The 22661-nt window shown below is 37.6% G+C and overlaps 14 protein-coding genes across 14 annotated transcripts; 6 read left to right on the plus strand and 8 right to left on the minus strand.

The window, feature by feature from the left end:
- Positions 1-264: 264 nt before the first annotated feature.
- Positions 265-933, minus strand: FGR16 (U4/U6-U5 snRNP complex subunit; the record flags this gene model as incomplete). The annotated part of the gene is made up of 1 exon (XM_062952435.1): positions 265-933. The coding sequence occupies one exon, from the start codon at positions 931-933 to the stop codon at positions 265-267; it is 669 nt and encodes a 222-aa protein (XP_062809338.1).
- Positions 934-1121: 188 nt separating this feature from the next.
- On the minus strand, positions 1122-2138 carry PRCAT00002566001 (uncharacterized protein; the record flags this gene model as incomplete). Its single annotated transcript, XM_062952436.1, has 1 exon — positions 1122-2138. One exon carries the CDS (start codon positions 2136-2138, stop codon positions 1122-1124), a length of 1017 nt encoding a protein of 338 aa, XP_062809339.1.
- Positions 2139-2832: 694 nt separating this feature from the next.
- Positions 2833-3549, plus strand: ARL3 (Arf family GTPase; the record flags this gene model as incomplete). The annotated part of the gene is made up of 1 exon (XM_062952437.1): positions 2833-3549. One exon carries the CDS (start codon positions 2833-2835, stop codon positions 3547-3549), a length of 717 nt encoding a protein of 238 aa, XP_062809340.1.
- A 1746-nt stretch (positions 3550-5295) lies between these two features.
- Positions 5296-6003, minus strand: PRCAT00002568001 (uncharacterized protein; the record flags this gene model as incomplete). Its single annotated transcript, XM_062952438.1, has 1 exon — positions 5296-6003. The coding sequence occupies one exon, from the start codon at positions 6001-6003 to the stop codon at positions 5296-5298; it is 708 nt and encodes a 235-aa protein (XP_062809341.1).
- Positions 6004-7212: 1209 nt separating this feature from the next.
- On the plus strand, positions 7213-11376 carry PRCAT00002569001 (uncharacterized protein; the record flags this gene model as incomplete). Its single annotated transcript, XM_062952439.1, has 1 exon — positions 7213-11376. The coding sequence occupies one exon, from the start codon at positions 7213-7215 to the stop codon at positions 11374-11376; it is 4164 nt and encodes a 1387-aa protein (XP_062809342.1).
- A 326-nt stretch (positions 11377-11702) lies between these two features.
- On the plus strand, positions 11703-12736 carry RPL2 (60S ribosomal uL2 domain-containing protein; the record flags this gene model as incomplete). The annotated part of the gene is made up of 2 exons (XM_062952440.1): positions 11703-11748; positions 11781-12736. 2 exons carry the CDS (start codon positions 11703-11705, stop codon positions 12734-12736), a joined length of 1002 nt encoding a protein of 333 aa, XP_062809343.1.
- A 308-nt stretch (positions 12737-13044) lies between these two features.
- Positions 13045-13233, minus strand: RPL29 (60S ribosomal protein eL29; the record flags this gene model as incomplete). The annotated part of the gene is made up of 1 exon (XM_062952441.1): positions 13045-13233. One exon carries the CDS (start codon positions 13231-13233, stop codon positions 13045-13047), a length of 189 nt encoding a protein of 62 aa, XP_062809344.1.
- A 654-nt stretch (positions 13234-13887) lies between these two features.
- RPL82 (60S ribosomal protein eL8) lies at positions 13888-14673 on the minus strand (the record flags this gene model as incomplete). Its single annotated transcript, XM_062952442.1, has 1 exon — positions 13888-14673. One exon carries the CDS (start codon positions 14671-14673, stop codon positions 13888-13890), a length of 786 nt encoding a protein of 261 aa, XP_062809345.1.
- A 1395-nt stretch (positions 14674-16068) lies between these two features.
- PRCAT00002573001 (uncharacterized protein) lies at positions 16069-16875 on the plus strand (the record flags this gene model as incomplete). The annotated part of the gene is made up of 1 exon (XM_062952444.1): positions 16069-16875. The coding sequence occupies one exon, from the start codon at positions 16069-16071 to the stop codon at positions 16873-16875; it is 807 nt and encodes a 268-aa protein (XP_062809346.1).
- A 98-nt stretch (positions 16876-16973) lies between these two features.
- Positions 16974-18375, minus strand: ANP1 (Anp1p; the record flags this gene model as incomplete). Its single annotated transcript, XM_062952445.1, has 2 exons — positions 16974-18279; positions 18338-18375. 2 exons carry the CDS (start codon positions 18373-18375, stop codon positions 16974-16976), a joined length of 1344 nt encoding a protein of 447 aa, XP_062809347.1.
- Positions 18376-19110: 735 nt separating this feature from the next.
- Positions 19111-20280, plus strand: SHY1 (Shy1p; the record flags this gene model as incomplete). The annotated part of the gene is made up of 1 exon (XM_062952446.1): positions 19111-20280. One exon carries the CDS (start codon positions 19111-19113, stop codon positions 20278-20280), a length of 1170 nt encoding a protein of 389 aa, XP_062809348.1.
- Positions 20281-20333: 53 nt separating this feature from the next.
- PRCAT00002576001 (GET complex subunit) lies at positions 20334-21236 on the minus strand (the record flags this gene model as incomplete). The annotated part of the gene is made up of 1 exon (XM_062952447.1): positions 20334-21236. One exon carries the CDS (start codon positions 21234-21236, stop codon positions 20334-20336), a length of 903 nt encoding a protein of 300 aa, XP_062809349.1.
- A 131-nt stretch (positions 21237-21367) lies between these two features.
- PRCAT00002577001 (uncharacterized protein) lies at positions 21368-21592 on the plus strand (the record flags this gene model as incomplete). The annotated part of the gene is made up of 1 exon (XM_062952448.1): positions 21368-21592. One exon carries the CDS (start codon positions 21368-21370, stop codon positions 21590-21592), a length of 225 nt encoding a protein of 74 aa, XP_062809350.1.
- Positions 21593-21703: 111 nt separating this feature from the next.
- Positions 21704-22582, minus strand: DAM1 (Dam1p; the record flags this gene model as incomplete). Its single annotated transcript, XM_062952449.1, has 1 exon — positions 21704-22582. The coding sequence occupies one exon, from the start codon at positions 22580-22582 to the stop codon at positions 21704-21706; it is 879 nt and encodes a 292-aa protein (XP_062809351.1).
- Positions 22583-22661: the final 79 nt, after the last annotated feature.

Consider the following 22661-nt stretch of genomic DNA (forward strand, 5'->3'; position numbering starts at 1 on the left):
TTTAATGGAGATAAAGAGGTTAAGTATTAGGACAGTTTCGGATAGTCTTGGTAATACCTTAAAGGAGGAAGCCTTCGTCTCCTCTTAATATTTATTAACCGAATCATTAGTGTACTCTTCACATTTTATATTTTTTATTTTATTTATTTCTTTTATTTTATTTTTATCTTACCTCTTGGTCTTGCTTTTTAAATTCAGTTTCATTTCAAGACTAACAGGTTCTATGTAGATGTGATTTGGATTTGGATGTGGCATGTTACATAATCAGTCACTATCACTTTCGTAACTACTTTCCTCATGGTCAAGCACATCTTCATCGCTGCTTATGTTGTATTTTCGTTCTTCCAAGAGCCTTTTTTCTACTAGATTGTATCGAGGAACCAACCTCGGTAAAATTAATCCCAATATTCTCTCCTCTGATAACAAGGAATCTACCCACTCATCCATATGACGTACTTCAAACTTTATTGCAATATTATGTTCGTTAAATATCGGTGTTTTCAAATGGAACCTTAACTTTCTGAAGTCCGAATAGTACTTGTCGAAGATCTTGTAAATATCTTCATTGGACCATGCAAACCTAATGTACATTAGTGTAAGGGCAGTCAAATATTTGAATTCATTAAAACCCAATTGATCAAGATATAGTCTAATAATAGCAGGCGGAGGTTCTAGCTCAAGTAATCGTAATAGACAACAAAAAAATGGGCATGGACGGGTATTACTATCGACACCCCCTATGTATCTGACTTCTCGCACTATACAAGGTAAGATAGTTGCTTCATTCGTTAAATAAAGATGTTGTTTGTAAAATATTGAGTCTTGTATTCGATGTCTAGTAATCGGTTCTATCAAATTAGCTTTATTCAATACAATTCTTTTGTCATTATATGATGGCTGCTGTAATTTATGAGGATTATCTGTCCCTGACATATAACTCACTAGATATAGATATCAAGAATAGGTAACTATAATCAATTATAACTTTTATCTATTTTCGATTATTATAATTGAAAGCGCATCTCATTATTTCTACAATACAATACATCTTGAGTTTTTACTTAAATATTAAATGATATATAACCACTTACACATAACGCGTCAAACATTGCCGCATAAATCTATTCATCGTCGTCCTCTTCATCATTGAATTCGATAGCATCTATGCTCTTCAGTAAATCAGCTAGCTTTTTAGCAGAAACTTCAAACCATTCTCTCTGTGCGTCAATGAATACTTTCAAAAGTGAAACATTCTTCGAGGGCTTCAAAAGCTTCTTCATTTCTGAAACTGCTAGTTCAGTTGCACTAACGAGTTCATCTTCCTTCGCAATAAGATTTTCGTTCTCTTCATCCTCGCCATATCTTGCTCTTAGATTGTCGAAGTCAGCACGATCACTGTAAACTTTCTTCCGTAATTCATTGACCTTGATGAACTGTTCATTCAATATATTAAGAAGCTCTCCTGCAAAATTATCCGTTATCTTCTTATCCATATCTAGTCTGGCACTTGCGATTTCTAAATAGCTTGAGCTGAGCTTTAGTAATGCCAAAGATAGAGGGCTCGAAGTTGCTTGAAGCTCGTTACTATATTTCTCGGCAACCAGGGAAAGATGACCATATAATGTTTTTGGAATCTTAGCAGAAGTGGTCTGTATGTTTACGTTCTCTTCCTCTGATCCTCCAACTAAAATCTTCTCGAGCTCTTGAGGAGATGAGACATTTTTCAATTGGTGAAACTTCGATCCCAAGATGCCCCCGACGTTCGAGTCCCTAATTTTGGCCAATGCGTAGTTACCAGGGGGGTAATCATAACTCACCTTGGCATAAGTGTCATTAGAAAATTGAATTAAATCAGTATACAAATTCAAGAGTAAATCACAGTTTTTTTCTAACTCGAGATAATCAGCTGGAAGTTGACTTACTTCAACATTTGGATCTGGATCAGCTAAATGCTGAAGCTGTTGCAACTGTGTCGATATCAACAGAGTCGTCTTGTTGGCGAATGGTTGAATTGACTCTTTGAAGTGATCTACCGTTTTTCCCGCATTCACTTTAGAGAATGATTCTTTCACCTGATCCACTGTTGGAAGTGAATCTTGGATTGACTGCAAGCTAAATGATGGAAATTTCAACGACATAATTAAGACTAAGAGAGAGATAGAAATAGTTTCGATCGTGTACGTTATCTTTTGTTGAAACGTATAATCAAAACAAGGCCCAAGTCACATGATGTTATTTTGTAGCTCTCGAGCATCGCCCATTAAGCTATATGTAGAAAGACTACTCAAACAACGAAATCAAGATTATGGAGCTACCTATACCTGGACTAGGAAACGTGGAATTTGATCTCACTTCTACGCTTGCTATAAGTACTACAGTCATTTACAGATCGTATCAATGAATTTTTATTTATTCACTATGAATCAAAATCGTAGACATTCCTGGAGATTCACAGGGTCTATATATCCAGAATGTAACTCTTTATGAGTATGAAAGGCTATTCTATTCAAAAGTTAGCTGATTTTTTCGAAATATAACATTGTTTTGCCAGGTCAAAATATCAGATACAATTTCTACTATCTTTACAACTGTTTCTCTTCAAAGGATATTCTCAGTTGTCCCTATCGTTAAATCATCATGTGAACACGGCAAATGTTTATAACCAATACTTACTATTTCTCCATCTCAAAAAGATAAATTTTAATCTTTTCTTCGTAGATTCATCGCTCGAAAATTTTAGAGTTTCATTTCGATCCTCCAAAAAAATATTGGATTACCCGGGAACTATTAATTGCATCAATAATTTAAGTAAAAAGAATCCTGGAACATAGCATGTTTCATCTTGCTTCGTCTCTATATACTCAGTATACTAAGCAAGAGCAATACAATGTGCTTATTCTTGGATTAGACAATGCTGGTAAGACTACGTTTTTAGAACATATTAAATTGCTATACCTGTCACCAAATGAAGCAACAAAGAAAAGGCACCATGAGAATACCGACGGAAGGAGTACTTCAGATATCTTAAAAGGGAAAAGAATACTCCCAACTGTAGGACAGAATACTACTACCATCAAATTTGAACCATCCCCTGAATCTCAATTGCCGTCACAATTTAACAACATAAATTTAAAATTTTGGGACCTAGGAGGGCAAAGATCTTTAAGAAACTTGTGGTCTCGCTACTATAGATCTTGCCATGGCATAATATTTATAATTGACTCCACGGATACTGATAGATTCCAAGAATGCTACGATACTTTACGAGAAATTGCCCATGATGACTCGTGGTATGATAATATTACTAGCAACGAAACAGTTAGTGTGCCTATTCTAATGTTGGCTAATAAACAGGACCTTCCCGAGGCAGTAGACCTCGTGTCATTGAAAACTGGTGTCTTCATAGATCTTGTAAGCGAATTGGAGGCCACAGACTCGAAGTTATTGCCGGTATCAGTATTGGAAAATCAAGGCTTAAGAGAGAGCCTTGAATGGCTTGTTACTAGACTCGTATATAACAAGAGTAACAAGATGCCAGACTACAAGTAATTTTATTTGATGCTATCACACTTCCAAACATTTCTCATACTTGCATTCCAACGTTTTTTATCATAATAGGAAATAGCCGACCTTCAGAAAAAATGACATACATCTTAGGATTCTGTTCTCTCATATATCGCTCTTACAGCAGTCTCCGAGCCATCAAAGGTCTCTCGTCTCTTCCTTAGCATATATATTACGTTACAATACCAGAATTTCTCTAGAGTTTTCGATATAGTTGGGAGAAATTGGAGATTCAATAGCATTGTCATTGAAATCTTTAGCTCTTAAGTTTTATTTCACGTAATCTTCTCAACGGCTATTAATAGCAATACAAAAACTTTCAGACGTTGTCACACTATTTGCTCTGATATTATAGATTTAACCGACTCGGATATGCTATCGAGCAAAGAAGATGAAGTCAATAGATTTTAAAGAAATGAAGACGAAGGCACTAATCTAATACACTTGTGTGGATATCAAGTAAACGGAGTTACTTACTCAAAAATCAGTAGCAAAACTTTAGATTCGAAAAAAAAAAGTGAGAGACAAATAGGCATACACTTTGTAACACCAGGGGAAGCAAATGCCTTCGAAGATTAGACGATTCATTACAACTTTTATATTCTTGTTGGAACCATCCATTATTAAAGTCATTGCTCGATTAGTTTGTGGGGAGCTTCCAATTTCTGCATCAGCAAGACCCTGTTTAACTTGTTTAAAGAACCTTACTCTACTCATCCTCACTCCCCTCCATTTTTGTCTGAAATTAGACCAAAATGCTGAGTCCAGATCTTTTTCGGAGAAATATTCACTGGTTTTTGGGGCCCACTGAGTCTATCTGGTATTAAGATAGAAGTGACATTATTCTTGGTTTCCTAGCTCGTCCATTTTCAACAAAGTATAAGGGTAAAAATATATTCTCTTTTATTCTCGGATCATGGGGTATTTTATATTAGAAAAGACAAACACAATCTTTCTTGTGTTTTCAGGATACAAATAGATTCAAGCTTTCATGAGCAGATAAAGAATCTCTTTATTCGTAGGGTATTAAAGCCTTAAAGAAGACACTAAGAAGAGAGACGTGAGTGCGTGCTGTTTATTATTTAAATTTTCTCACCGCCCAGAGAAATACCGCTAAAAGACAGACGTGGCTAAGCTCCATAAAGAATTCGCTTGATACACAGCCTTGAATGTGACGTGATCCATGAAAGGAACTAATTGCAAAGTTCTTCAGATTAATTGGTACTGTCAAGGGTTTGATATGAGAACCAATTTTAATTTTTCATATTCATTTCTTGTTGTCGGAGAAATTTTCACTCGAGTTATATGTGTTGGTCTGAACATTATAGCAATCAAGAGATAATTTATCTCCACTATGTTCCACTGACGCAGCCTTTTTTCATCTTGGCTTCTATAAAGAAATATGTAAACTCTTGAGCTGATAGATGCAAAAACTTGCAGCAAAAAGATAATAAACTTATATACAGTAATTTTACGGCGCTATCAAATCATTTCGCTTTTTTCATGCGTTACAGTTAGATTCTATATATACCTTTTCAGTACTCACTTTTACAGCTCTAGGTAAAGGAAGAAATTGAGGGAAGAGATAGTAATTATCATGAGAATTAAAGAAAAATTTTGAGCTAGGAGCGACAAAACGGAACGATCCATTCATTTAATGATTCAGCGGAGAACACTTGATACTTGCAGTATATGATTAGTATATAATCACTTTAGATACAAATTTTATTTTCAAATTCCTTCATAAAGACCATTTGGTATGATACGAAGGTGTCTGTTTATGTTTCTTAGATTATTTGCCAATCTTAGCATAACATCTCTAATATCCTTGTATTCAGCTGAATATTCGAATAATATTTTAAAGTAGTTATTAGCTACGCGAAAATAGAAAGTTTTCGCCCGTTTAATTTCGGGCCAAGAAGCATTACTATTAAATAACAGATCATGGTATTGCTTAAAAGCAAATTCAACGCCCCTCTTATTATAAAAATCTCTTATATTTTTTGGACCCCCTAAGCCATCAGGTATACTTAAAGCATCATCATCAATATCATTATCTTCATCAGTTTCTGGCTTAATTTTCAATTTTGAAAAAGAATCTGCTATTTCATTGAGTCCAGCTAATACGTCAGCGATTTCATTATCGTTCATCCTTTCACCTTTTGAATTTAAACCAAGAATTTTGTTGACTCTTTGTAATCCTTCATTTATATGGCGTGATAATTCATCAAGCATATCATATTTACCTTCAGATGTAATTCTGATATCGTAATAAACTTCCTTTACCCGTTCATTTAATTCTTCTGGGCTTTCATACTCTGTAACATTTTTAATTATATTGATATCAAAACAAGTTTCCTGAGACAAAGACTCCAAGAAATCGAGAGACGGTTGCTTAGTTATAGGTGCAACTCTTTCATTAACCCAGTATAGTTCCATCTTCACCGAAGTAGAGTATAGTGTAATAGAAGAGTTGTATGACCTCTCAATCCTATGTAGATCATAGAATATGCGAATTTTCTAATTGTGTCAATTTGATGCATTACAAATGCGAGAATATGACATAGCAGAAGATCGAAGAGTCCCACGGTCTTCCCTGGAGAGCCAACTTTGAGAGATGCAATTTTAACTTACACATGATTATTGAGAAGACTCTATTATAGTGTCAATTGTTTTAGCATTTGATCAGTAAGTTCTGATATCCTGTGCTTTTTAAGGGTCCCACATATCTTATCTAATCGTTATGAGCCGCTGTGGTAGTGATACTAGGTCTGGCACCATACTACTAATTTCACTAGTTTTTTGCACCATTGAACTTATGTAAAACTACACAGGAACAACATAAAATCTTAAAAATACGGTTACCAACACATTTCGAAGCTAAGATCGTGCCTAGCAGACTGACTTAAAATTCTTCATATTACTACAAACCATTTTACCAATTACACTGTTTCTGAAATTTAAGATTAATACCGCCAGAAGAAACTGTATATATAAATCAACTTTTGAATTATAAATCTTCTGTTTTTAGTATGTTCACTTTGATGGCTATTGCACAGAGGCAAGCTGAGTCGAAACGTAAATTTCAACACTGCCTTTTCAAGGATTGGTGTTACCATTTATATACAGGGTTTGATTCAGAGCAAGTTATTGTAAGCCATGGGTGTGACCAAAATATGCAGGTCTTCACTGAGATTGTCCCCATGAGGCCATTGCTGCTAACTATATACATTGAGTGAAAGGACTATGATACAACTCTGATGAGCTCAATTGAATTGTATTATACTTAACTATACTTAAGGTGCACTTGTAAACAATAATATCACCTTAAAATTTCATCAGTATATAAACGTAGAGAGAACATGAATCACGCTAGCCACACTAATCGGCTGTTGCTGTACCTGAAATAGATATTTTCGCCGACAATAGAGACATTACTGAAAAAGATAATTGCTATAAAGTCATCTACACTATGAAATTTGATCGCGCTATAAAGCAAGCTTCTCGAAACATTTAACGGCTAATATATTAATTTATATTAGTTCCAGTGCTTCAATTGATTGAACTATCGAACTTAGAATTGTAAAAATAATTGTGAAATATTCCACGGAGCATTTATCACATTAAGAATAGTAATTGCCGCAGAAAATGGCACATCAAGAGGAGAAACATAAGTTCTTGAACAAACTTAGGAAGCCATTTAGATCTCATTCGAGGTCCTCGTCGCTTTCGAAGTCTGAAGTCAACAAATCACCCTCATCTTCGGCAGATAGGAGCTCCAGCAGTCCAGAAAAAGCTTCGGGGCATTCCAATATTTTAAAAGCAGCTTATGAAGAGGGGCAGAGGAAGTTTAAAAGAGAGAACAATTCCACCAGCAGCCAAAGTCATGCGATCAAAGAAAACCATTCTGGTAGTCATGATCCTCATGTAATTGCAGAACTGTCTACTGGTAGATTGCTAGATACACCTCCCAGAGTTCATCGTAACGCTGTTACAAGAGATCCTGGTGGAGATTTTACTGGCGATAAAAATCCTACGGATCTAGTGTATGATGATGACGGGAATGCTAAGGGCCCTGATACTAAACTAGAGGGAACATCGGTTCCCATGGACAAAACCCATGTCAAAGGATTGAGGGAAAATGATAATCCAAATTACGGCAATGATGCGAAGATAGAGAAAGGTACCGGTTATTATTATGACCCAAGGGATACACAAGGTGGTGTTTACCATCATGTCGGCGCTCATGATGATGCCACAAGAGCTCATTTAGAAAAAAACAGGAATCTTAAGACTCAGCCGTCCGCCTATATGCAACTCGAAAAAGAGAAAGAGAAAGATGCACAGGTAAAGGAAATAAAAGACCAAGCTTATGAAGAGGGTCAAAAGAAAGGAAAGAGTGAATCCAGGAGACAGGAAGCAGAACAGAAAGATGAACAAGAAACCGTCGATGGTGGTGATAAGTCATTGGATCCAGGTCAGGAGCATTCAAGAAATAAGTCTGCATTTAATGAGGCAGGCGCTTCTTCTGCAGAGGATGAACTCAATTCTAAAGGTAGAGCTAGTGGTGTTGGTGCAACAGCGGCGGGAGCCACAGCAGGGTCAGCATCTCATGAGAAGAACAAAGACAAATCGCTGAAGAATCCTCAAGATGCTAATACTGGTGCAGAAACCGGCTCAGTGAGTGCTTTCAATAATTCAAAAGATTCACCAGCACATTCTAAAGGTTTGGATCAAAATAAGAATTCCACCAATTCTTCCGATGCTCCTCTTTCTCCTGCTGACAAAAATTTCAGCTACGATTCTGAATTGAAGAAGTTAGATAAACAGATTGAAAGTACACAGGCACAGATTGAAGGTCTTGATAAGGATGGTGCATCTACCAAAACGCTTAATGATGTTCCACTTGACGCGGAATCAAAGTCTTCAGCATCACATGAAAGTGCTGGTATTACAGGTGCATTGGCGGCTACAGCTGCTGCTGCTGCCAGCTATGTGGGTTTCGGTAGGAGGAAGACTTCCGGCGAGGAAGATATTGTCAAAGAAGCTTATGAAGCAGGTATCAAATCAGGATCCTACGAAGCAGGTTTGAGTGCTGGAAAAGATGGTGCTAATGTCAAATCTTCATCGAAGAAAACTTCGGTCGGTTCTAAACTTCCTTCGGATAACCAGGGTGTAAGTTCAGAATCAGCATCAAAAGAATTGAATTCAGATGGAACTGAAAAGCCGGGTCCTTTAGATGGAGCTAAAGGCGCACTCAGCGCTGGTGCTGGTGCAGCTGCTGGTGCTTTAGGGTATGATAATTCCAAAAAGGACACTCCTGATTCTAGAAATATTAAGAAGCCTGACTTAAAATCCACTTTGAGTGGTGGATCCGACGCGAAAGATTTGAGCGATGACTACACTGAAGTAAGTGAACCAAATTCTTATGAAGATAGAAATATTGACTCAGTTCAAATCGATACTAAAAGTGGTGGTTTCCTAGGCTCGCTTGGATGGGGTCATAAATCGTCAAAACCAGAGGAAAGCGTCAGTGATCAAAGTAGTAAGCGGTCGGATAAAGTACTTGAGGAAAAATCGAACACCACGACGACAAATGAAGGATCAGCTAGTCCAAATAGCAGAACAGGAATAATTGCCGGTGTTGGGTCTGCAATTGGCGTAGCAGCTGGAGCAGTAGGATTACTGAAGTCTTCTTCAAACCGCGACATTAAAAACTCATACGATAAGAACAACGAAGATTCTTTAATTAATACAGCTGAAAAGAAGTATGATGACGTTGCTGAACAACCAGCTCATACAAATGAAGGTGGTTTACTTAAACGTACTAACGATCAGCTGAAACGAAGTCCTAATGACAAGCTGGCAGGCTTAAAAGCTCCTGGCTCTGTAGAAGAGAGTTCCGATAGTCCTGCAAAACACGCTGAAGCAGATGTCGATGCATATAATAAAGTTCATGGACATGCTCAGAAAGATGATAGAAACTTAGTTGAAATAGCTGAAAAAAATTCACCAGAAATAAGGAAGTTGCAATCTCATAAGGGTGAGTCTGCTTTGGATGAGGCTGACAGAGGGTTAAATACATCTGGTGGATCCAGTGGCGGAGCTGTTCCTGTAAGCGATAAAAAGAGTCAAGTTTCAAATTTAAAGACAGATACTTCTAAGACAGGAGATAGTGCGTCTTCCTCTGTTTACTCTGATTCCACAAAAGCAACAGCAAAAGATTCTGATAAAAAAGACAGTAAGCTGCAACTTGGACTAGGAGCTGCAGCTGTAGGAGCTGGAGCAGCAGGCATTGGTGGAGCACTTTCTTACATCTCTGGTTCGAAAAAAGGTGAACTGAAAGGTGAGTATGATTCTTCTCAGACAAAGGACTTGTCAAATGACCACTCAGGGTCTAGGAACATATCAGGAAGCAGTAACACGCCGAACTCATACCCTGTAATTTCGGCAAACTCAACTAACAAAAGCAAGTCTGAATCTGCGGCGATAGCTAACAACAGCTACAATCAAGGGATAGAGTCTGGATCCTATAATGCGGGTGTTAACGCTAAATCCTTTGATGAGAAAGGCACTAAAAACTTACCGAAAGAAGAGAGAGCCGAATATTACCGCGAAGGTATCAAATCTGGTTCGTATAATGCAGGTGAAAATGTAGGATCATCTCATGCTGAATTGACCGACAAGGATTCAACTGAATTATATAATGCTGGGGTCACTAGAGGAGCATATGAGGCAGGGCAAGTAAAAGGCGCTGAAGATTTTAGTGCAGAGCAATCTAGTGGGTTGGAGAAGACCTCTAAAGAGAAACAATTACCTGGAGTTGGCGTTGCTGCTGCTACTGCTGCCGGCACTGGTACCGGATTGGCAGCTGGAACTGCTTACGACAGATCTCATGCCTCCAGTTCAAAATCATCACATGATCATGCTAATGAAGAGAGCTTGGAAAGTAATAATAGTGAGTTGACCGTGGAAGTTATAGGTGTCAAAGACAAAGAGGCCGCATCAAGACTTGCTCACAAGGCTTCCAAGGAGTTGAGTGCAAAGGGAGTCGATTTGAGGACGGGAAAATTAGTGATAAATGCGGAAACGAGAGAAGTGTATAAGGCACCAGAAAAAAGCTCGCCAACTGCAACGACGGCAGCACCCAAGTCATATACGGATAACCAATTCCCAAATCTGCTGGCTCATGACAGACGTACCGAAGAGTATGAAAAAGCCAAAAATCGCTTAGAAGAGGCTGGAAGTACAAGTGGAAGAGGGAACGATGCAAGTCAACATCCTAGGTCTGATGGCACCTCAACCATGAGTCAAACAGCTGGTGCCGGTGCTGCAATTGCAGCAGCTGCCGCCACCGGTGCTGCGAATTTACATTCCAAACGTAACGATTCTGGCCTCGGTTCTGGTACTGATAAAACAAGTGCGGTCAATTCAAGTCTTGGTACAGAAAAGCAAGCTCTGGGCTTTGAGTCTAATGCGGGATCAACTTCTGGTGAAAAAACCAAAAGCGACATTGTTGTTACCGTAGAACATACAAAAGACAATGCTGCAGCCACCAAAATCGCTAATGAAGCCGTCGATAAATTAAAGCCATATCCAGAGATATTAGCAGGAGCTAAAGAGTTAAGAATAGACGCACGCACTGGCATTGTCACTAATGAACGTGGAGATGTGATTAAAATTCCAGGAAACACTAAGAGTACTGACTTTGCACCAACTTCAACCGCAAAAGAAAATACTCATGAATCAAGCAAGGAGGGTTCAGAGCAGGTAAATCCTAACTTTAGTATACCAGGTTCTTTTTTTGTCTGAAAGCATTATTTGTAAAATTTGTTTAGTTAATAAATATCATAATCAACTCACTCGTGAATCACATTAGAAACAGTACGATAGATTAAAATGACAGTATACATATCAGGTGCTTGTATCTCAGTTAGGGCTGAAAACGCAACATATTATTTTTGTGTATTCTTCACTTTGTGTAACTGAAAAATTTCTCCTTCCACACCAGTACAGGCTCCAGAGGGCGAGCTTTCTAAGTGAAGATTGCATTTACCTGTGACAGAGTCTTCATTAGTTAAATCTAAACACTAAAGAATGGGTATGTTACGATATTGGAGAGTGGATTATTCAACTTGATGAATCGGAATCTGGAGGAGAACCATATCAACTTAATTGAAGGAAGTTTTTGTATTAAATGCAATAAATATATTGAGACGAACATAGAGAGGAAGATTCTTCTGAAAATCGTTGGCTTATTATTAATACTACTGGTGAAGATATATTGGTAAGAAGAGGAGGGTTCGATTTTTCAAGTACAATTTCCATCTCTAAATTTGCATTTGTTTTAAATGAAAATTATTACAAACATGATGTCAACTTCGTAGAACTGTTTACTAACTTCAAAATAGGTAGAGTAATTCGTAACCAAAGAAAAGGTGCTGGATCTATCTTCACCTCGCACACCAGGTTGAGAAAGGGTGCTGCTAAGTTGAGAACTTTAGATTATGCTGAACGTCATGGATATATTCGTGGTATTGTCAAGCAAATCATTCACGACCCAGGTAGAGGTGCACCTTTAGCTAAGGTTGCCTTCCGTGACCCATACAAGTACAAGTTAAGAGAAGAGACTTTCATCGCTAATGAAGGTGTTTACACTGGTCAATTTGTTTACGCTGGTAAAAAGGCTTCCTTGAATGTTGGTAACATTTTGCCATTAGGAGCTTGTCCTGAAGGTACTATCGTTTCTAACGTTGAAGAAAAGGTTGGTGACAGAGGTACTTTAGGTAGAACTTCTGGTAACTACGTCATCATTATTGGTCATAACCCAGATGAAGGAAAGACTAGAGTTAAATTACCATCTGGAGCTAAGAAGATTCTCTCCTCTGATGCCAGAGGTGTCATTGGTGTTGTTGCTGGTGGTGGTAGAATCGATAAGCCATTATTGAAGGCTGGTAGAGCGTTCCATAAATACAAAGTTAAGAGAAACTCGTGGCCAAAGACCAGAGGTGTTGCTATGAACCCGGTTGATCACCCCCACGGTGGTGGTAACCATCAACATATTGGTAAGGCCTCAACTATTAAGAGAGGTGCCGTTCCAGGTCAAAAGGCTGGTTTAATTGCTGCTAGAAGAACCGGTTTATTACGTGGTACCCAAAAGACTCAAGACTAAGTATCTTAGTTAATCGACTTTTGTATAAAATAATAATGAATTAAATAAAACATTAGTTCCTACTTCTTATATTTCTTTTCTTGCACAGATAACTGTAATTCATTCACGTCTCTTATGGCACCTTCATTTCAACATCCAACAACAAAGTTAGGATCGATTAGACTACTAAGGCTACAGGTTCGAATATTGTAAGTTAGATAAGCTTTATTAACACTAATACTAAACCCACTCTCTCAAAATATGAAAGTAAACATGACATTTCACGGTATGATATGTATGATGTTATTCAATTGAAGTCTTTAAACCATTCAAGCTTTTTGAGCACGGGCTTGAGCTAAAGCTCTAGCAGTACCGTGTAAGGCATATCTGTGATTTCTTTTGAACTTAGAGTCAACACCCTTCAAAGAAGGGTACTTGTGCGTCTTTGGCTTTTTAATACCGTTCTTGTGAGCCTTTTTTGTCTGGTTATGATTCGTATGATTCTTTGATTTAGCCATTTTCCTATGAAATTGTTAGTATATTGCCTAGATTGAAAATCTGACTAAATTCAAAAGTTCTTTACTAAAATAAGCATTCAAAATCTTTAAGTTTAATAGCTGTCATAACAGGTGAAAAGTATTTTCCGTATTCTTCTTCTCGTCTTTCTTCAAAGACCAATGATAAATAATATATCAAGTACCACTATTGTCTGTCTACAGCATGGGAGCCCAATCTTCGCTATTCAGAAAGGTTTCTGTATTTTCTAAAATTTTCATCTTTTTCAGATGGCTCTTAAAATATTCTGACTTATTTCGCTGAACTCATTGAACTTTTACTCTTAATTCATAACATCTATGTTTCCAGATGAAATGTATACGACTTGACTTACTTTTATTATAATATGCTTTATGGAAGTAATCTCTTGAAGAATTGAGATGAATAATTTCTATTAGATCGTACTCGGTGAGAGAGGAGAGTGTATGGTAAAAATTTTCATTACACAAAATATTTCTTCTCGTGATGAAGGGCCCAACCCTACTCTGCACACCTAGCCTTTCTTCAGATTACTAAAAAATCAGTTCTTTGGCGATAAAAGGTTATATTAAGTATACACTATAGATGCAGATAGAAAACTTCGAGTATGTACGACTTCGAAAATCCTACGGAACTTCTTACTTAGCTTCGATGGTAGAACTCAAAGCCTTGGTAATCTTTGATTTCTTGTCGTTCGCCTTAGATCCCATGATACCACCACCCCAGTGTCTTCTGGAGTCATCATACTTTTCAATGAAGTTAGCATTGATAGTTGTAACCAATTTAGATAACTCGGTTTCATCTGAGTCACTGACTTCAGTCAATGCAGCGACAGAAGATGTCTTCTTGTGAACTAAGGTTCCTAATCTAGCCTTACCTTTCACAATGGCGTATGGAACACCCATCTTTCTGCACAAAGCTGGCAAGAAGACTACAAGCTCAATTGGGTCAACATCGTTTGCAATTAAAACCAATTTTGCCTTCTTATTCTCTATAAGAGAAACAACATGGTTTAAACCATATTTCACGACGATTGGCTTAGAGGAAACTTCTTTGGCTTTTTTTCCTTCCGCTACTGCTGTAGCCTCTTTAGTCAATCTTTCCTTTTTTTCAACACTAGTCTCAGGTCTGTACTTATTGAAGAGTTTGAATACTTGAGTAGCTGTATTCTTGTCTAAAGTACTCAGAAATTGAGAAATTGCTGGAGGAACCTTCAACCGCAACGCTAAAATCTTTCTTTGTCTCTGCAACCTTACATACTCGGGCCATTTTACGAATCTAGCCAAGTTCCTCTTTGGTTGAATACTTTGGCCAATACCAAAGTTTCTAGGAGTCGCATCGATAAGAGGATTCTTTGAAGAAACCTTTGAAGTAGGTTTAGTAGATAATGGTGCTGGAGCAACTTTTTTTGCAGGCTGTGTCATTGAGTAAAGTTAGTTAAAGTGTTCTCAATATAAAATGTCAACGAACTATCTTTTCAACCCTTTACCCTACAGTATCTTAGATACTCAGCCTGTGCAACACGAAAGTGATGTGCACATCATTTACAATTTCCAAGAAGGAAGAAAGTAACACTTTTATCAACTTAATTCTTTGCAAAAAAAAAGAAAGAACAGAAGTTTCAAAAAGTGCAATTAACGTTCAACACCACTCCCTGTGCACAACCTTAATCCTTAAGATAAAGAAGAGGTACTATGAGAGGATGAACCAGCTCTTATTGAATTTATGAACATACCATTGTAATTCTATAGTATTAATCGATATTATTTTGACGTCTTTTAGATTACGCTTACAGAAAATTTTTTCATTACTTTTGAGAGTTGCGAGATCCCACATTTACACAATGCTTATATTTACCTGCTAATTACATTGGTTCAAATGATGAGTAAGTATTTATATTTGTTTGGAGTCATCGTATAACAGCTGAAATCGATATTTCTTACTTTCTGTTACTTCGGCCACTAAATTTGAATTTATTGAACTTGAAGTGTTCTCAACGTTTGACAGCTCTGTTGCCAACGGTTCTGACAAAGGCGACTTTTTAAACACCATGATTAACCTTCAAGAACTTCAGTTAACTTTGTAATTCAGGTTTATTTGGTGACACTCTTGTATCTGAGAGGGTTCCAGCACTTGAAAGACACTAGCTTCGCAAATTCTACATTCTAGCCGTTCTATTAATATCTACTAATACTCTACTACCCTAAAAAATTATTGTAAAGTAGGATTACATCTCTCTATCTAGCCACAGGTTGGTTTTCTTAAAATTTACAGGTGATTGTTCATATTACCAAAAGCTCTGATCAGCCTACCAAGCCAGAGAAGGTTACATTATTGTAATTGTTGCTCTGTTTCATTCTTGAAAGAATCTCCAAATCAAGCTCTCTTCCGTGCTAGTTCGAATCTACAAAATTGAACCTATCAAGCTATCTCTTCTTCACAGTTTCTCATATTTTAGCTATTGGCTACTCAATCAACTCTCTCGCGCCACTTTCTTTATTTGAGAGAGCTTCCCTATCGGAGTTTCGCAATCATTATTCGTCAGAAAAACAAGGTATCAACAAATATCATTTCAGGCAATAATTGGAGCTAAAAAGAGTATTTTGTTTTTATTACGAGAGAATTAATCTTCTTGGTTTAAAATGGGGTATATAGCAGCCCAGGAGGCATTATTGAATACGTTTCAGAGCCCTTCATCCCCATTGAGGTTGCAAGTTTCGGGGATAATGGGATCGACATCGTAAGTACAACCAAGACAAATGTATTTAAACACAATAACTAACTTCATAATAAGACTTGCAAGTTGGATTGTCTTATTAATGCCTCAGTTGATTGAACAATGGAGATTAAAGTCTGCCGAAGGCATTGCTATTGGTTTCATCTCTATTTGGTTTTTAGGTGATCTTTTCAATCTAATTGGTGGGATATGGGCAGGTTTATTGCCAGAAGTCATTTTTCTAGCAATTTGGTTTTGTATTGCTGACTCTCTTATGATCTCCTCTTATGCGTATTACACTTTTATTTTTCCAAAATACCATGAGAACGGCCACCATCATCATCATCATCACCACCATCACCACCCAGAACATATTGAAGGTGCACACGCCCTTACTGACGAGGAAGTGGAAGACACACCTTTATTGAGGAGAAGAAGGTCATCAACTTTAACCTACATTGTGACTGAACCATCAGAACAGGGTGTATTTGTGAAATATGTATTACCTATTCTTTTTGTCATTGGCGCTGGTGTTTTAGGTTACTTCGTTTCTAGATCTAGCGAAGATCCAAATAATGGTGATGATTCAACTACGATTGAGCTTGGCCCCCAAATAATGGGCTACATGTCAGCTTTCCTTTATCTAGGAGCTAGGATCCCTCAAATACTTCAAAACTACAAAAGGAAATCCGTTAAGGGCCTCAGTCTTCTTTTCTTTTTGTTTTCTACGTTAGGAAACTTGACGTACGCTGGACAGATTTTGTGTTATAGAAGTGACTCCCAATACGTTTTGCTTAACTTGAGTTGGTTATTGGGGTCCTTGGGAACTATCTTGGAAGACAGCTTTATATTCCTCCAATTTTATATGTACAAAGACAATGACTTGAAAGCTGCGCAAGACGAAGAGTGATTAGAAATTGTTTAGCTTAAATGTATAAAAGTGTCTTAAAAATAGCTACTTTATTAAATGAAATTTAATATATTATAAATGGCAAAATATTTGAAGACTTAAGGGTTAAAATCTGCTAATTTCTTATCGCCATGAATATTGTCTATATGCCAATCATCCACTCCTGACCAATCGACCCGTATATTTCTTATGTTGGTCATGTCCGTATTTTTCAAAAAGTCTTGTCTTTCCTTACCCCAGCGTCCCAGAACATCCTCAAAAGCCTGATCCCAGACCTTGTCATAGACTTTCTTTATTTTTGCTTCTTCTTTCTGCCTTACTTCTTCTGTCGCCATCCACTCCATGTGTTTTAAATCGTCAGACGACGGTTCATATATGTGCCAAATCACATAATGTGGAAGGCCGACTACTGAATATCCCATTCTTTTGCATAGTTTACCAAATGCTTCTGTTTCTGCGTGTTTCTGAAATGAAAATGCAGGGAAATGAGCACCAGATCTAAATACTTTTGCTTTTGTTAATATTGAAACCCCACCAATACCATCTAGATCCATCTCGACCTCAGGATCTCCATAAGGATCTCTCAAGTATGCCAAATGAGGTCTCCATGTTTGATATTCCACGTACCCTTCTACAATGCAAGCATCTTCATCCAAAGTATCAGCCAATTGCAAGCCGCCTTCGGATTCCTGCCAAGAATTCAAATCATAAGGCTGTTGGTTCCCTAACCAGTCTGGCAACGGCCTCCACACATTCGGAACTATGACATCTTTATTATGGTGCATCAAATCTTCCAATATCGTAGGAGGAACAGTTTCAACATCAGCATCTCTCCAATATACATATGAGTGATATGGTTTTATAGCAACGGTCCATAACCAATTTCTAGCTTTCGCCATCATTTTTCGCCTTGGACCTTGCGCAGCAAATCCATGTCTGTCGGAAAATCCTTGGCCAATAGCTTGACCAAAATCTCTTTCAAATATTTCAATCTCACCGAACTTCATTGCTGGGTTTGGATCATTTTGAATAGCTTTTAAATGTTTTACTAATGATGCCATCGTTCCATCCGAAGAATCACTCACCAAGAAAGCCAAATCTATCAAATGATGCGGATAAGTAAGGTTCCTCATGTGTCCAAAAAACATCGGTAGATGAATAGCAGCGTCACGTAAAGGAACGCAGAATAGGACTCTATTTTCTCTCTGCCAACCATCCGCATCTCCTTCGTATTCTTTTAAATCATAGTAGTCGATGGTAGGTAAGTTTTTAAAATCCGGACTATAATATGTGACTTGTTTAAAAAGTAAGAACCTTAGAGTTCCTAAGGCTGAAACGGCTATGCAAAAAATAAGAACTCTGAACTTGAAAGTGTTGAGAAATCTAGGCTTCGTTTTATTTGACCTAAGGAATAATGTTAGTAAATTCAAAGCTCCAAGCGTAAATGGGTATATTAACTTACTTATACTCATAAGGTTCCATGTGTATAGAGCCTCCCATACTGATGAGAATATTTTCTCAATCGATCACGATAAATAAAGCCAACAAAAATAAAGATTCAGCTAAAAATGTTAGAACAAGGTATGTATATGAATATTTGAACGATCGAAAAAGCTTTTACGCTCTCAGTAATTTAGTGCCACAGAATTCGTTTAGCTGAAACAGTGGTGATATAGGTTTCAAAGACACCAACAGGTAATTTCAAATCTACTCTCTATTATTGACTATTTACTGCTCTTTTTAAATTAAGAACTACCACGCCGATGTGTTGACATTTTAATATACAGGAATACGGGAATGCAGATTAGATTCAAAGGAGAAGACGTTGACAAGGCAGTTGGGCAAATATAGCAAGGCCCTTTCTGACCTTTTTTTATGACAACGAATTGAGCTGTCTAGATTTCTCATCCGAAAGCAACATCCAAGACAAGTTTGTGACATTAAAATGGACACATGCCAAGAGGACAAAAACAAGTAATATGCACGGGGTATTTTCCTTTGAGTACCGCAACATCGAAGTTAAATACGTCAGCGATCGAGAGCCCAATTCTTTGAGCTATGGTTTGAGATGACTGCTCTTAATATTCTCCTTGGGGCCATTTTCTGTCTAAAGGTCACAGGGTTCCTGATAATATCAAGACCTGCATATACTGTGACCTTTCAATTCATTCCCTTCATATATCAAGATGCGCTGTAGTAAATGAAAAGGCATTAAAATAAAGTACTGATCCAGAAATGCTTTTCTTAAGATCTACACATGCTCGATCCCATCGCAGTACATGTACAGTCAGATGCTTGCATAGTGAGAGGTCTATTTCATTCTTATCCGGTTCACTCATAAGGAGAAATAAGTTAATAAGCTACGGGGGAATGAACTTCGGGAGGAGAACTGTAAAGACTCCTACTATCGATTGGCAGCCACTTAAGTCTCATAACACTAATTTGCGAGAGGTGGAACAGCAAGCAAAGATGCCTAAGTTTCGAAAATTTGTTTTGGGCCTAATGATTGCAATGCCTGTTATCAGCTTTTTTCTCGGTTGCTGGCAAGTCAAGAGGTTGAAGTGGAAGATGCATTTGATTGCAAATGCCGAGAATGCATTGGCAGCACCACCTCTAGAGAAGCTTCCGCCAAACTTAGATCCTGAAGCTATTAAGAACTTTGAGTATCGTAGATTTAAAGTGAAGGGTCACTTTGACTATTCTCAAGAGATGTTTTTGGGGCCGAGGATGAGGGATGGTGTGCTAGGATATTTACTTGTTACACCATTCGTAAGGTCTGATGGTGGAAAGCCAATTTTGATTGAAAGGGGCTGGATACATAAAGACAACGTGATTCCAAAAAAACGTGAAAACGGTTACTTGTCTCATTTGGCTATGCCTCAAGGCGAAATTGAGATTGAAGCATTATTTAGAATCATGCCTAAAAAGTCAGCTTTACATTTTGATCATGAGCAGGGCACAAGATTATTTCATGTTTGTGATGTTAATGCTATGGCTAAGCAGTCAGGTGCTTTGCCTATCTATTGTCAAATGATTTACGATTTATCAGAGCACCCAGAGTGGAAGCAGTCTACATCAAACCAGAAACTGACACCATCAATCTTGAACCGTATCTTCAGGAAAAACGATGAAATGATAGACGATTCGATTTTTTTGGACAAGCAATCGAATGACGATGCGACATTGGAATACCAGCAAGTTGAATTCGTTAATGAAGGAGTACCAATTGCAGCTACTCCAAATGTCAAATTCACGAATAATCATCTTCAATATTTAATAACCTGGTTCGGTCTATCTATTTGTTCTGCGGGATTATTGGTTTATAGCTTTTGGAAGAAAAGAAAGTTCCTGAGTGCTGAGAAAATCATCGAAGCTAAACGAAAAGACATGCGTAAGAACTTTTAAATATGTTACACTTGTAAATATAATCATATACAATAATTAACGAGACTAACTCTCTATGTTATATAACTTATAATGGCGAACAAAACCACAACTAAAGACAAGTCACTTAAAAACATTCCTAGTATCTCTTGGTAACTCACAATTTGGAATAGAAGACTCTTATATTGATTCAATTGGGGTAGCACTAAGGATGCCCATGAATGAAGTTTCAAAAGGACGCTATTATCTCCAGTTACTTGAAACAATCCCTTAGTCGAGCTCACAAGGTAATAAGTTCCCAAAAGAATAAACTCTGCAGTAAAGAAGGTTGTGATAAATCCCGACTTATACTCAGGTTCAATTGCACGTATATAAGAATAAGTTGAAGGTTCAAATGACTTCCCTGAGCTTACTTTATAATAATATATAAAGCTAGTGAGTATAATCGAATACCTGATAATGAGAAACCTGAATTTCCATAACTTCTTTTGATAGAGCTTATAGATGGCCATTTTTTCTAAGTAAGCTTCCAATTCAGTGTCCTTGGCCGTTCCAAACGGTGAACTGGAAGTGGCACTTTGTCCTTGCATCATCTGCTTCATCATTTGGGCTATTGGATCTTCTCCAGCACCTTCCCCACCAGGAATATCCAATCCTCCACTAAATATATTTTTAAAGAGTTCATCAATATCTTGACCACCAGGTTGATTCTCATTTACGATAGTATCTATATCTTGGACATCTGGATCTGCGTCATGTTCTAAATGCTGGATAGTGTTTTGAGTATCGTCCGCTATGGTGGAAGTAATGGCCTCTTTTTCGGGTTTGTCCATGACTGATACAGCTGATGAAGCTTTTACTGATGATCCTTGAGATAAAATATCATTTAATCTCTCCAGAGCCTTACCACCAGTCATTTTGGCCTGTCTTCTTTCCCTAAGGATACGTCTTCTTTCCTCGGGTGTAGGATCGGACATTATCTTAATAAAGCAATAAGTTACTTTCTTGTACTTTTCTTAGAGTTCAAATATTACGAAATTTTCGGAAGACCTAAAATCAAATGTCCTAAATCTCAAGTAGGCCACGTATTACTGAATAGGAATGAAATATGGATGTAACAAATACAAATGATAGCTCTAGAGTGAATGGGTCTTTTCAACCTACTAACACTGAAATCTTGCAAGGCACCCTCAATTATCAGGAGCAAGTAAGACGACAAACAATACTCAATTCTATGGAAAATAAGGATTATTTACTAGTAATCGCTAGTCAACAGAACAAATCTGTTGAACAAGTCAAATATGAGCTAATGTTAAAACTTATAGATGGTTGACTCGTATTTGCGGTTCTTCAAGGTCATCATGTAATGAAATAAGGCGACTTAAATTTAATCATACTATAATTATACTCTAATTGAAGATATATATACTTTAGGATAAGAGATTCACCTAAATGCTGGACGCGATGCGGGCCCAGTTGAACGGACTGTTCGAATAGATGACCTAGCTACCCTCCCATTAGGCTTATCTTGTTTACTTGAGTCGGCGTTACGCGTCGTATTGCTGCTATCAAAGAGACCACGCATATAACGAGGTGGTTGATTCAAATTGGGACCTTTTCCTGAAGATTTTACAGTGACTTCATTATTTTCAAGACTCTTAGTCGGTCCGTTGACTTTTATTTTGACTGGTTGGGGTATTCTTGACGTTCGGCCTAGAAGGGCTGGAGGATTGATCACAAAAGACCCTTCATTTGTAACGTATGACTCGTCCTCTCCAGAGGGTCTTGAAATATGTTCTGCCTTGGATTGACCGATTTTTCTTTTGGCTTCCTGTGTTTGCGTTGATTTCGCAGTTCTCTTCCTAGTATCCAATAACGCTAATTTTTCCCTTAGTTTTTCATTCACCTCTTTCGAGTCTTTTATACTTTCTTGAAGATCCCGTATCCTTTCGTCTATGCCTTTAACTTGCTGTAACTTCTCCCAGCTAGTGCGTGTGGGGCAGCCTGGGTAATCTACACACCACATTGTTATTGAAAGCCCGTACAAAAAACTAGCGAAAGATTCATTGAAACCACTGGATATTGCTTCGTGTATCAGTACTAAATCAACCATATTACTATCAAGCTCCTCTATTCCGTCGCTTAATTGCTCAAATTTCTCTGTGTTTGTAGCTGACTCTAAAGGTAAATTGTCAGGATCAACTGGATAATGAATCTTGGGCGACTGCGAAAGTAAATACACTCCAGACGAGCGATGCAGGTGTCTTCGTACATTCTTCCTTTGCTGTGAATTAGGCGTCATAGGCCGTGATGATGACCCCATTTTTCAATTACTACGGTATATATTATAAATGTTGGTGAGCAGTAAAAAAATATACGTTTCTACTTTTGTTTATACTTTT

The sequence above is a fragment of the Priceomyces carsonii genome, assembly GCF_900007245.1.
Source record: "Priceomyces carsonii strain CBS4050 genome assembly, scaffold: Debaryomyces_carsonii_scaffold_3, whole genome shotgun sequence".
Classification (NCBI taxonomy): Eukaryota; Fungi; Ascomycota; class Pichiomycetes; order Serinales; family Debaryomycetaceae; genus Priceomyces; species Priceomyces carsonii.